The following is a 13,538-nucleotide window of genomic DNA, read 5'->3' on the forward strand; positions in this document are numbered from 1 at the left end:
ACTTTGTTAACATTTGGTTAGTCGAAGTAATTGCTTAAGAGCAAAAATGCTCCAGCAATTAATGTTGTGCAGACATGTAATAAATACATAATTTTCTAGCTGTGTATAATTTTACAAAAAACGCACTTTCATTTTACAGTGATAACACGCATGAGTTTGAAACCTGTTAATGAGGAGTAACAATTCTTCCGGGTATATGTACTATATTTTTGAGGTTTAAAGGATTTAAAACGAAACTTACTAAAGATTTCCTTTCATCCAAGTTTTTAGATTTATTGTTAATACCTGTGGTATTTCAAGTAGGAAAGAATGTCACATTGTGGAGCATGTTAATTTATTATAAAAGACATGAAACCAAATCGGTACACATTATAATAAAAGGAAAATACAGTGGATGCTGGAGATCTGAAATAAAAACGGAAATCTGAAATAAAAACCCACCTCCACTCAGTTCGCAAACATGACCCCGAACTTTCGGTCGCTTGCTATTACAATTCACCATCTTGTTCTCAAGCTCACATTTCTGTCCTAGGCCTACTGCAGTGTTCCAGTGAAACCCAAAGTAAGCTGCAAGAACATCACCTCATCTTCCAATTAGGCACTTGGATTCTGGACTCAGCATTGAGTTCAACAAATTCAGACCATGGACTCTGTCCTCCATTTTGATCTTGTTTCCCCCAAGTGCCAGTTTGTATCTTATTTCTATGTTTTTGCTTTCAGACAGAGCCATGCTCTATTCTGCTATTAACACCTACTTTGGACCAATGCTTTGTTTCTTTACTATTACCATTACCACTCCCTTTGCCTTTTGTGCCATGACATCTTTGGTATTTAATCTCCCAACCTTCTAAACTATCCATGACCTTCCCTTTTGTTCCACCTGACCCCATCCTCTCTTTTTCAACAGCATAAAACCCATTACATTTCTACCTCTGTTCAGTTCTGAAGAAGGCATATTGGACTTGAAAATGTTAACTCTTTTTTTCTCCCTCCACAGATGCTGCCAGACCTGCTGGGTTTTTCCAGCGCCTTCTGTTTTTATTTCAGTACACATTTAATATGTTAGTTATAATATTTAGAGGAAATCTACTTGTATTGTTTCTTTCGAAAGTTTTAAATATCCCATTTGAGATCATGTAGTACATTTGAGTTACATCATTTGAATATTTAGTCTACACCTTTATTACATAAAAGCTTAACTTCTCCAAGGTCATTCTGGCATTTCCCCATCAATTGTCCACAACTTATCAAACAAACTGCATCCAACATTCTTGTCTGTCTCACCATCCCATCATCTCGAAGCTTCCCTACATCTTAACATATGGATTTCAAAATTTACCTCCTTGTTTTCAAATCATTCACTCCAACATGACTTACTTCATAAACTAATTCTGTTTTTCGGAAGCCCTTGAAATAAAAGTCCAGTTGAAGTTGAAAATGTGGAACAAATGCATGCTCATTTTTGAGTTAACACACACTGCGAATCTGGGACGATTCTGCCCAAAGTGTGGTAGTGGGCGGGTAAGATGACATTTTACCCATCGGCTGCAAAGGCGGCTTCTCACGTTGCATCATCCCAAATCTGCTGCATTAGTTATGCATTCCTGGTAAACACACTGTTTCGACGGCAGGCTCCGATTCATCCGCCACGCTGTCACCCCACCACTTCATCATGCCGGGCCCACATTTAAAGTACAGCCATGTGCATGCCTGTCAGTGCTTCCAGCCCAGGACTGCTGCAAATAAGATATTCCAGAAAGGCAAGAAGACCGCAGAGGCCAAGTTTAGTGATGCATCCCTTGAGCGCCTTTTGGATGGTGTGGAGGTCTGCCGTGATGCCCTCTACCCCGGCTCTGGCCGCAGGAGGGGCAGCAACATTACCACTCCAGTTCCGTAGGCGATGGCAGTGGTGATCAGTGCCAATTCTGCACAGAAAGGGCTGGCCATCCAATGCAGATAAAGGATGATTGATTTCATCTGTGCTGCCACAGTAAGGCAACCATCACACACTCAAACCCATTACACATTCACTGGCATCTCACTCACTGCCAGCTCAAGGGACATCACCACTCACTTTTTCGCACACCTTCACTTCTCCAACTGGCCTCATCTGCTCTGGAGACTGCCTCCTCAGCCCTCACCAACTTGAGGCCACTTGCACAGATCAACTTGTGCCCCCACACAAACCCCAGGATGCCCCCCTTCCTCAGTACAGCCCTCACGCAGCAATCCCTTTCCTTGCCTGAGGTCACTTCTCCCCCTTCCCCAAGCAAACCCTAGCCCTGCAGCCATACAAAGCCACCCCTGCGTTATGGCTGGTGCAGTGGGTAGAGACCTGCCCATGAGCCTCCACTAAAAGTGCTGTGGTGCTAATGACTGCGAGTCCTGCCTAAAGCAAGAAAGGCAAACAAACCTCAAAGTCCTGAGTGAAGTGCAGCTCGCCAGGTGCACATCTTTTATGTGCAGTTGTGAAACATGTCAGCATGCAATCACGCCGATATGGGCGGACAATCCAGCGTCGGGGGATGAGTCTGGTGGGCTAGCCTTATAATGATATGCAGATGTATTACAATGAGATTCCCAACGCCTGATGGCAGGAAATGTGGCCTGCCATCGTCAGGCTGAGCAGACAATCACAACCTGGTTTTACAACGGCGTGAAATCGATTTTTGGCCTTCTCAGCACATTGTCCGCTCACACTGCCAAGCATGCCTGACGCCAGCGGGCACGGACGATTCTGCCCATTGAATGTGTAGTACGGAGGATGGATGACAATTCCGTGACTACCTTCTGCACACTTTGAACAATAATCTTTTGTAGTTTTCCTTTAGTTCCTCGAAAAATCGATACCAAACTCCTTGTGACTGTGCAAAATTACTTTGAAGATTACTGACACATTCCTCAAAATGGAAAAATACAAATAGTAAATTAGTTATTTCATTGAGATACATAAAAGGTTGGTGCCAATTTCTAAAACACAAAGTTTCATAGTTCAATAACTTGTATTTAAGGATACTTGAAGGACATGTACCACTTGTTCTCTAGTTGTAATCTAAAATTGACCAGGATTTGAAAGGCTTGTTATATTTGTAAAATGAATATTTTATATGTTTCATTATAGTGGAAACAAAGATAGTAAAGTACTGTGTCTACAATTGTGGGACTTTCTGGACAGATTCACTAGAACTGAAAAGACAATGATTTGGTTGCAGAAAGTTTACAATAAGTATATTTTATTCAAAGTCACACACAAATGTTTACATTCTGTAACCAATGGCTAGAACATCTTGCAGCATTTCTCTGATTCAGAGAGCCCCAATGATGAAATAGTCTACGCAAGCAATTAGTAGCTTCTTGCACTATTTAATTTGTTTTACTGTTGTCATACATGTGATGAATGAGTGTGCTTTAAAATTTTTTTTTATAGAAATAGCGGTACTACTTTAAAATTATCGAATAATAAGGTAACATCTGATGCATTCATTGAAACATACTTCTGAATTTCTCCTGATATAATTTATTTCACTCTCAGCAGCATCATTTGCAGTGGGTACTTTCCACGAAACCACAGTGTACATGTTTGCCACGGTACAGTATTGTATGTACACAGATTGAATGTTGGTTTCCCTTTGCAACTTTCTGATTGCAAATAAGATATTAAAAACAGTGTGGTTGAAAATCAACCACTCCTTCTAAGTTGTTACTTCTATTTCTGCACATTCTTAAAAAGCTGAGTATATAATCCAGGGTGACTTTTCTGTTTAGTGCTGGGGGAATGTTGCATATCCTGAGGTGTTGTCTTATGGATAAGATGTTAAATGGAAGTCCACCAGCCCTGACAGTGGGATATGAAGTATTCCACAGCACTATTCCCTGACTAATACAACCAGGTCATGTATCTAATTGTTGTTTGTGAGTCCCTGCTGTGGGTAAATTTGTTGCTGCCCAGTGACTATATTTAGTGCTCCATTTACTGTGACTCCTGTAGTATAAGGGTATGGCATAGAAAAGGTTAACATGGGACTGGGTACAGTACCGTCCACACAGTTATGTAAAGGAACATATGACCGAGCCTAGAGGGCAGTCTTGTACTGGATAGATAAAAACAAAAAGCTAAAAGCTACTGCGGATGCTGGAAATCCAAAACAAAAACAGAATTACCTGGAAAAACTCAGCAGGTCTGGCAGCATCGGTGGAGAAGAAATCAGTTGACGTTTCGAGTCCTCACGACCCTTCGGCAGAACTGAAGTATAGTCAGGAGAGAGTTGAAATATAAGCTGGTCTAAGGCCAGCTAAGGTTCTTCCGACTAGGCACTTTACAGCCTTCCGGGCTGAATATTGAATTCAACAACTTTAGATCTTAAACTCCCCCTCCCCCCATCCCCACCCCGTTTCTCCCCCCTCCCCCTTTTTTTTCAATAATTTATATAGATTCTTCTTTTCCCACCTATTTCCATTATTTTTAAATCTAAAACTAAAACTTTGTTAGTCTTTCCACCCCACCCCCACTAGAGCTGTACCTTGAGTATCCTGCCTTCCATTCTTAATTAGCACTTTTCTTAGATAATATCACCACCTTCAACACCTCTTTGATCGTTTTGTCTGTGACATCTTTTGATTATCTTCTCCTCTCACTGCTTGCTTATCCCCACAACCACCCCACCCTCAACTTCTCTCTCCCCCCGCCCCCCACCTTAGACCAGCTTATATTTCACCTGTCTCCTAACTATACTTCAGTTCTGCCGAAGGGTCGTGAGGACTCGAAACGTCAACTGATTTCTTCTCCACCGATGCTGCCAGACCTGCTGAGTTTTTCCAGGTAATTCTGTTTTTGTTTTGTACTGGATAGAGATGTGTGTAGAGGCAAACATGGAGACAGCTCCGAGCTTAGACCTTATACTGTATTTATGTATATTGTTACTTGTGGTTAATAAATGCTTACTGTGAAACTATACAAGACTCAGAACCTCTTTATGAGATCTACCGAACCACAAAACATCTTACAACATAGTGGCAGCTATCAGAAAAACCCAGAGGCTCACAGAAGCCGAAGAAGAAATTTAAAACCTGGAAGATTGAAGAAACAGCATTCTGACCTGACAAAAAGCACCAGAAGTGAAGGCTCGGAAGGAGATTTCCAGAGAAAAGCTCCAAAGCAGGATTGGAGGCAGAGGCAGAAGCACAACTCCACACTGTGGCAGAACACTCCACTGAATCCTGTGGAAGTCCATCTTCAATACCCAGAGAGTGCAGAGTCAGAAGACCTAGTAGGGGTGAGCTAAAAAAAACTTAAGTTCTTGGCCAGAAAGAAGTTTTAAAAAGTTTTTAAGTCAGCATCATTCCGAATTGCCATTTTAAAACACATTGCGAACAGCTCGATTCTGAGTTGGTGCCTGAACACATGGTGGTCGAGCTCACTCCGATGGAAAAAAAAACTTAAAAAAATAATTGACAGTTAAAAAACCTAGTAGAAGCTGGGAATTGATGGCTTCACGACCCAAAAATACTTAGATGCTGCTGGGAAGACTCAGAGAAAGGTCGATCCGAAGAGTCACTGCCAAAAATTTGAAAACACAGGAAGTGTGAATGCCATGACTTTTGAAGCCTGGCATAACTGACAAGCGTGTGAAACCTTGTTGAGAAAAAGCATACAGTAGCGCCATCTTGGATTTCCTTACAGCATTTAAAGCTATACACACTTTTAATTTTAAATGACCATGGATCAAAAATCTACCTTACCAGGCCAGATTGAACTCATCCAAGGCCCAGACCAGTCACAAAACTGAGGACTTTGGAGAAGGGGATTCCTTAGATACATGATGCTTCAGGTCTAGACAAAAGCACAGAAGCTGAACAGGTTAAAACACTGCTTTATTCTGTAGGTCCAATAGCTGATGATAAAATAGCTACACATGGAATCAATGAATCCTCAGCAAAATTTGATGATGTTTTAATATCATTTGACACATATTTTAATTTGACCAGTAACAAGATCCTTGAATGAACAAACGTGTCCAACAGCCATGAGAACCTGTTGACTCCTTCATTAATGAACTGTACAGAATGGCTGAAGGCTGTGACTAAGGTGACCTGAAATCAGAGCTAATCAAGGAGAGAATTGTTGTCACAGTGGCCAATGATGCATTCTCAGACATGCTTCAAGTTAGAGAAGGTTTGACCCTTCAAAAGGCCATTCAGATTGTCAGGCAATCTGAAATATGTTTACAGCACAGATCCATCTTAAGGGCCAAAGGCAAGCCATGGTATAGAGCAACACCCACTGTCCAGCTAGCAAAAAAGCAGAGGTGCAGGGATGCCACAGGCCAAGGGAAGCAATATCCGAACCTACCATGGTGACCATGCCAGCATTGTGGAGCCAAGTGATCCCATGGGTGTGATCAATGTCTAGCAGTCTTAGCACAGTGTTTTAATTGCAACCCATATTACACTTCAAAAAGCTATGCAAAGCTAACACAACCAGACGCACACATGATCCCAAGGCAATTCACAAGGTCGAGGTACCGCACCAAGAGGAAACACAACCATGCTTCTGGGGTGAGGTCAAAATCAGGGATTTTCATTTTGGAACACGGATATCTCAGTTAATGGTCATCTCACAAACTTTAAATTGGACATGGGAGCTCGTGCTATGGTCCTTTTGGACAAGGAACCATGGCTGGTGACCCAATGGCTGATTGCACCCACAATGCAGCTGTACAGAACAGGCAACATCAAACTCCCAGTGAAAGGTAAGCTGCAGGTGACACTAAAGACAAAAGAATATGAGAGATCCTGTTCGTTGCCCACAACCAAGAATGTTTCCTTTTAAGCCAAAAAGCCTGTGTCGACCTCAGCTCCCTATAGAAAATGACGAGGTCAACCAGCAAGGGCCCATTTCCAAATTTAAAGCAGAGTTCCCGAAACTCTTTACCGGATTGGGGCGACTAAGGACCGCATACAGGATTACACTGAGGGGGGATGCTAAGCCCGTGTGCCTGCTCACGCCACGAAAAATACCCCATCCACTTATGAAGCAAGTGGAGCAACAGCTGGTCAAGTGACAAAAACGGGTGTCATCTCCCCTGTCACTGAGCCAACCGAATGGTGTTTTGGGATGGTCCCAGTCCCAAAACTGAACGGGTCCATCTGTATCCGCGTCAAGTTGACACAGCTCAATAAAGCCATGGCAAGAGAAGTCCACCCAATGTCCTCGGTGGATGACAGCCTGACCAAACTCTCTAAAAGCACAATGTTTTCAAAGCTCAATGCTAACGGTGCCTTTTGGCAACATCCACTAGATGAAAAGTCCAGATTGCTGACCACATTCATCACCCACTTTGGCAGATTCTGCTTCAGTCACTTACCGTTCAGAATCATCTCCGCACCAGAAATCTTTCAAACACAACGTTGGTCATTTTGCCGAGAGGGTGTCGTCTGCCATATGGACAATGTTTTGGTCCACGACACAACAGTGGAAGAACATGACAAAAGGCTCACAACGGTCCTAGAATGCTTGCATGAAGCAGGGATGTCACTAAATGAGAGGTACAAATTCTCCAAGACCTCTAGTTGGTTCTTAGGACACAATGTCAGCAACAAAGGCATCATGGAAGACCCACAGAAAACAAAAGCCATCAGTGAGTTCCCAACTCAATCCTCAATTCTGGACCTCCAGAGATTCCTGGGTTTGATGAATCAGTTGGCAAAATTTTTACCCAATCAGGCACAGGTCACAGAACCCCTGCAGCACCTTCTCAAGAAAGAACAGGCATGGCACTTGGACACACACCAAGATCAAGCCTTTGGTTGCATCAAAGCTATGCTGCTCTCAACCGACATCTTGGCCCTCTATGACCCATCCCTGTCCACCAACATAGCAGTGAATGCTTTGTGCAGAGGCCTTGGAGCAGTCTTATTTCAGGAACAACTGGACAGATGTCGCCGGTCATCATATTACGCATCCAGAGGATTGTTGGACACAGAGACTAGATATGCCATGATTAAAAAAGAAACTCTCGCGGTCACTTGGGTATACGAGAAGTACGTGGACTACATTATTGGCCTAAAGGTCACCACTAAAACAGACCATAAGCCACTGGTCTCACTGCTAGATGAGAAGGAGCTGGCAAAGATGCCCCCCAGAATCCAGAATTTCAGTCTACACCTCATGAGGTTCGCATACAAGGTGGTATACATTCAGGAAAAAAAATGGCAGACACACTTTCCAGGGCCATAGTAGACCTTCACGATGTCAACTTGATCGAGGAACTCGAATTGTACTCCCAATTGTTGAGGAGACACCTGCTAGCTACCACAGGAAAACTCCAGTAAATCTGAAGGAACAAATGTGAGGTGCGGAGAATGCCCACCTCCGCCATTACTGTCAAAAAGGGTGGCCACAGCAGAGACTGAATGGTAGTACCATGAAGATTTGTTTTGAACAGCAGAAGCGCTTTACCGTTATCTACCATCTCCTGGTATACAACGAGTGGCTGGTCATTTCAGCCTCCCTTCGGCCGGAGATCCTCCAAAAAAAGACAGCAGGGACCCCAGGGCATTCCCAAATGCAGGGAGTGAGCCCAATCTGCAGTGTGGTGGCCAGGCATTTCAAGGGAAATTTAGGACATGATAGTGAACTGCCAGGTGTGTGCGCTACATAAGGAGGTCCAGAGGGAGCCCCTTATCCCCACACAATTCCCAACTAGGTCATGGGATTTATTTGTCATCAATTTATTTGTCTTCAATGGCAGATCCTTCCTCATTGTGGTAGACTACTTCTCCCGATGGATTGATGTGAAATAATTGTACACAACAACCACAGAGGCGGTGATGAGAGCGTTGAAGGAGATGTTCACGAGCCATGGCTTCCCAGACCAGATAATGTCGGATAACGGTCCACAATTTGCAAATGAATGGTTTATCCAATCTGCCATCACCTATGGTTTCCAGCACTGTACCAGCTCCCCAAGATACCCCTAATCGAATGGTGAGGCAAAACGAGGGGTCTGCACCATAAAAGCTTTCCTGAGGAAGAATGACAACTTTCCAACAGCACTGTTACCAACACGTTCATCCCATTATAATGTGGCTTAGCTCCATCTGAACAACTGATGTGCAGAAAACTCCGCACACAACTCCCAATCTTGCCAAAGAAGCTAATACCAGGACTGGCAGCTAAAGATTACCTAAACATCCAGGACACAGAACGGCTTCCACCTACAAGCAAAGGTACCGCACCTGCCACCTTAACATAAGGACGACAAAGTCTGGATTGAGGACATTGATAAAGAGAGCGTCATTGTCTGGACAGACAACGGCCAGCCACAGTCATACCTTATCAGTATGCCAGAAGGTACAGTCATGAGGAACAGGAGGAGCCTTCTCCTTATTCCTCACTCAAGGTGATCCTCCCACTATACATTGGAGAGAAATTGATGAAGATGACCAAATGCCAGAATGACCATATCCAAAACAACCTCCTATTCATCAAGGTTTACCTGGTACAAAATAGTCTACCATTCCTCCAACTGTTGTAATGACAAAATCTGGAAGAATTATAAAGCCTCCAGACCCCCGATCCTGTAAACACAGAAACTTGGAGGCGGTGGTGGAGGGAGAAGGGCTAGTAGTAGTAATGTAACTATGTTGGGTAAACAGGAATGCATTGTAAATATGTTGGACAAAGGCTTGGGGAGGTGTAGTATAAGGGTATGGCATAGAAAGGGTTAATTTGGGACTGAGTACAGCACTGCCCACATTGGTGTACAGGAAGAGATGACCTGAGTCTAGAGGACAATCTTGTACTGGACAGATATACGTGTAGAGGCAGCATGGAGACAGCTCTGAGCTTAGACCTTACACTGTACATTTGCATATAGTTACTAGTAATTTATAAACATTTACTGTTAAATTACACAACCCCTCGGAACCTCTTTGTGAGGCCTAGCGAACTACACACATCTTACAAAAACTCCCTACTACATGACTGGAAGTCAGTTGTTCTTTCATTCTCTTAAAAGACAGCAGCTTTCTGAGGCCGACGTTCTGGCAATTGAAGTAAACAATGAAATACATGGATTCTTTCGATTTATAACATCCCGAGTAGAGGCCTAAGATGAAAATATTGAATGTCAGCATACGGCGGAGTGTGGCTTCGATTTTACTGAATTGGGAAACGTGTTACAGATAAAAAGAATGTAATTCACATTTCAGAAGAGAAAATCAATATAGGGGAAGTAAGCTGCTAGCTCTTGCCGCTACAGACCCACGGAGGGCTGGCGCTGCGTGAGGCTTGTACGCGCTCGGCCCCTTCCAGGGTTCCATTCAGTTGAGCGCGAGGCGTTTTGAAGCGGGAAGGGGGCGTTGACGGGCGCTGAGTGGAGGGGAGGCGTTGACGCGCGTTCACTGGGGGACGGGGGGGTGATATGGTCGGGAAGGCGGTTTGAAGCGGGGCGGGTGGGGGAGGAGGGAGCCGTTGGCGCGCGCGCTGAGCGGCAGCCGGATGAAGCGAGGGCTCGTGCGGTGCTGTAGGAACAGCGGCTTCGCGGAGCCGGAGGGAGGCGGGGTCAGTGAGCTCAGGTCGGGTTCAATGTGTTTATGTGCGAGTTAGTGGTGTGTGTGTATATGAGAGAGAGTGCAATATGTGGGCTGTGTTTTTCCTATTATTCCTCGGACAAAATGCTCGATCTCCTTCGCCCTAGTGAAGTAAGCGAGTGATTTGGGAGGCGCGAAGCGGGTAAAAGATTCCCGAGTGCGTGTGCGGAATAACACACGGAAAAGGACCGGGGGGAGAGGAGGAGGAGGTTGGTGGGGGGCGGGGGGCGACTTAAACATGGCGTTGAGAGAGGTGGGGGATTCGGCGCAGCACAACAACAGCAACGCCAAGTGCCAGGAGGAGAGCAATCGCAACGGTTATGTGAAGAGCTGCGTCACCCCTCTGAAACAGGATGGCGGGTTTTCCATCTGCAGGTGGTGTAACTTGGAGAGGCTTGGCTTGGCGCGTCCGAAACTCGCAGCCTTTTACCTCGGGGGCGGCTGCAGTGCCTTCGCAATCGTCGCGCTATCCATCGTGGCCAGGAGATGCCTGGACGCGGAGTTTATTTCATCCTTGCTGCAGACTTTCCAGACGGCATGGGCGATCGCATTCCAGTCCCTCAGCCCGCTCTTTAGTATATGCTGTGCCTTCTTTTGGTTGACATTTTATCTGAGGAAGAGCAAACGGGAAAGCAGCACGGCTTGGCTCCTGTCATTGCCTCCATGTTGCTATCTCGGAGATTTCTTGGTGGTGCAAGTTCTGCTCGGTGAGGACCAGCTGTTTCTTTGCAGGTTGTTGGCCCCGGCTGTCGTGCTGGGTTGCGTGGGATTGCTGACATTACTCTCCACTTTGAAAGTGAAACAGAGCGTCCTGATCTTGCTGTTCGCCGGTGTCCTTAGGTTGGCTTCCATCACCAGTTTGATCGCCCTCCCAGCAGCTCTGAGACCCCTCTTGGCCTGTGGGGTCGGGATGGTGGGGGCGACCGTTGCTGTGTATTTTGATTGCCTGTTTCCGAAAGAAGCTCGTCGCAGGGTAACGACAGAGGAAAAAATCCCAGTTATCAAACCACGCAGGAGATCGAGTTGTGTTTCTTTGGGAGAAACATCGACCAGCTATTATGCTGGTTGCAAGATGCCCAGGAGGACGTCTTTGCCTTGCATATCGAGAGAACAGGTAGGATTTGCTGAAATTAACATGTTATTTTTGAAATCCCAGAAAATATCAGATTGAGCAGTTTATATTGAAAACACACGCGTAGTGTTTGTAAACATCTTCGAAACAGACTGGTGTTTAAATGCCATGCTTTGTTGGGTGAATCTTTGAAATGTCGTGAACAGTGCGGGATCGATGCTTTATCTTGGAAAAATCTTTTGTAATGCAAAGGTGCAAGTTCTGTATTGATCAAATAGTATTTGATTGCCCAAGTAAGAAAGTATGGCACGTGAAATCCTGAAGGTTTTGCCGAACATGGCACCTTCCAAGGAATACTAAATATTTTTTGAGTCGTGGAATTTTATTATTTTCATTGATGTGAAAATTAATAACTGCAATTCATTTAAGTAGAGAGCTAAATGAAAATGAGCTTTTGACATCATCTATGAACTTGAAAGTCCTTGGAAGAAATATGTTGCAAGGGGCATTTGCATATACCTAACAGTCTGCTTAAAGAGCACTGTCTTCAGCTCTGAAACTGGTTAGCAAGGCAATTAAAATGCCTTCAATTCTGTACAAGAAGGAGTTTGCTGTTGAAAGTTAAACCATAGCAGTGAGTTTTGTGTCAGATCTATAATTCATTTTCAGCCTACTGTTATAAAGGTATTTCTATTGTCAATTTACACTTCTAGCAACATAGTTCAAAAGGAGCCACATTAACTCCACTAAGCTGTTGTTAGTTCCATTCCTAAATTGCTGGTCGAAATGTAAAAGTGAATAACAATTGTGATTGATTTCAGAATTTTAAAAAAAAATCATGATCTGTGGACATTAGTGTACATTACTGCCAAGGTTTCCATTATTAACTGAGTTTAAAAATAGAGTGGAATGAGATTACTCCCATTTTTTTGATAACTAACTGCTTTTATTTTCTAAATTTGAAAATTCCTCATTTAGCAGAAACATTTTTTAAGATAGTTTAAATGTGGATTTGACCATGCAATTATTTTGATCCATCCCTTAATACAGGTGAACAAATAAACAATTTTTAAATAGGCTAATTATTGGCACATGTGCATAAAGTATGCATGGTACTTTTCTTTTGAAATGTTGAGTGGGGCATTTTAACCAGTAGCAATATAAGTTCTGAGTCAAAACATGGAGGCACAAATGGAACAGTTAATACTTAAGAGATTTTATTGTAAATAAAACATATCATAACAGAGGCTCTTTGCTTTTAATATTAAATAATGTGAAAATGGCAATTTTTTGTGGGGAAATGTGTTTTGCATAAAAATATTTGGGCCAGAGATCTTTTTTAATTTTGGAAACAAAAACCCAGTTAATACTGATTTGTCCATGTCTGGTATGGAACTAATCTTACAGTATTTTGCTTTGTGTTCAGCATTGCAAAAATGCGTTAGTGTAAGAGCTAGATTATTTCAGGTTGTTGATAGGAGAAGGGAGAAATCAAGACTTCAGTTCAAGATGTTGACATTTGTTTGTATACTGGAGTTTAAACTTTGTATATATGTAATTATTTTAAACTGAATTATTTAATGAGAACTTGCTCTGCAATGTAATACAATAGACTTATCAACATGAGTAATGTTGACTGGATACTTATGGTTAAAATTTGATTATTTATCTCCATTTACAAGATTATGTGGTTGTGGACTTGCTCCTGGGCATTTATGATTATTTTCATTTATAGGTCATTCCTTTCTAATTTCCCATTTAACCTTTAAATGTTATGTTCCTCAGACTCCTTGCCTGTGTGTATCCCTGTATTCATTTGCACTACCATTGGTAATGAAGCTTTTAGCTGTCTCAATCCACCCTACTCATCAAA

General features: G+C 43.3%; 2 protein-coding genes across 10 annotated transcripts in view; one reads left to right on the forward strand and one right to left on the reverse strand.

Annotated features, from left to right (window-relative positions):
- Positions 1-13,538, reverse strand: part of psma1 (proteasome 20S subunit alpha 1) — a 237,704-nt gene that overhangs the window by 31,143 nt on the left and 193,023 nt on the right. The gene's annotated exons all lie outside the window — the stretch shown is intronic.
- Positions 10,533-13,538, forward strand: part of pde3b (phosphodiesterase 3B) — a 259,595-nt gene continuing 256,589 nt past the window's right edge. For 6 of the 9 annotated variants that reach the window (XM_078549228.1, XM_078549229.1, XM_078549230.1 and 3 more), the window contains exon 1: positions 10,816-11,707. In XM_078549228.1, the coding sequence (XP_078405354.1) occupies positions 10,832-11,707 (876 nt within the window). In that variant the 5' untranslated portion in view covers positions 10,816-10,831. Of the gene's footprint in view, positions 10,579-10,815; positions 11,708-13,538 lie in introns of those variants that run through there. The other 3 variants (XM_078549233.1, XM_078549239.1, XM_078549237.1) reach the window with 2 other exon arrangements.

This window comes from Cetorhinus maximus, chromosome 9 (genome assembly GCF_964194155.1).
Source record: "Cetorhinus maximus chromosome 9, sCetMax3.hap1.1, whole genome shotgun sequence".
NCBI classification, from domain to species: domain Eukaryota; kingdom Metazoa; phylum Chordata; class Chondrichthyes; order Lamniformes; family Cetorhinidae; genus Cetorhinus; species Cetorhinus maximus.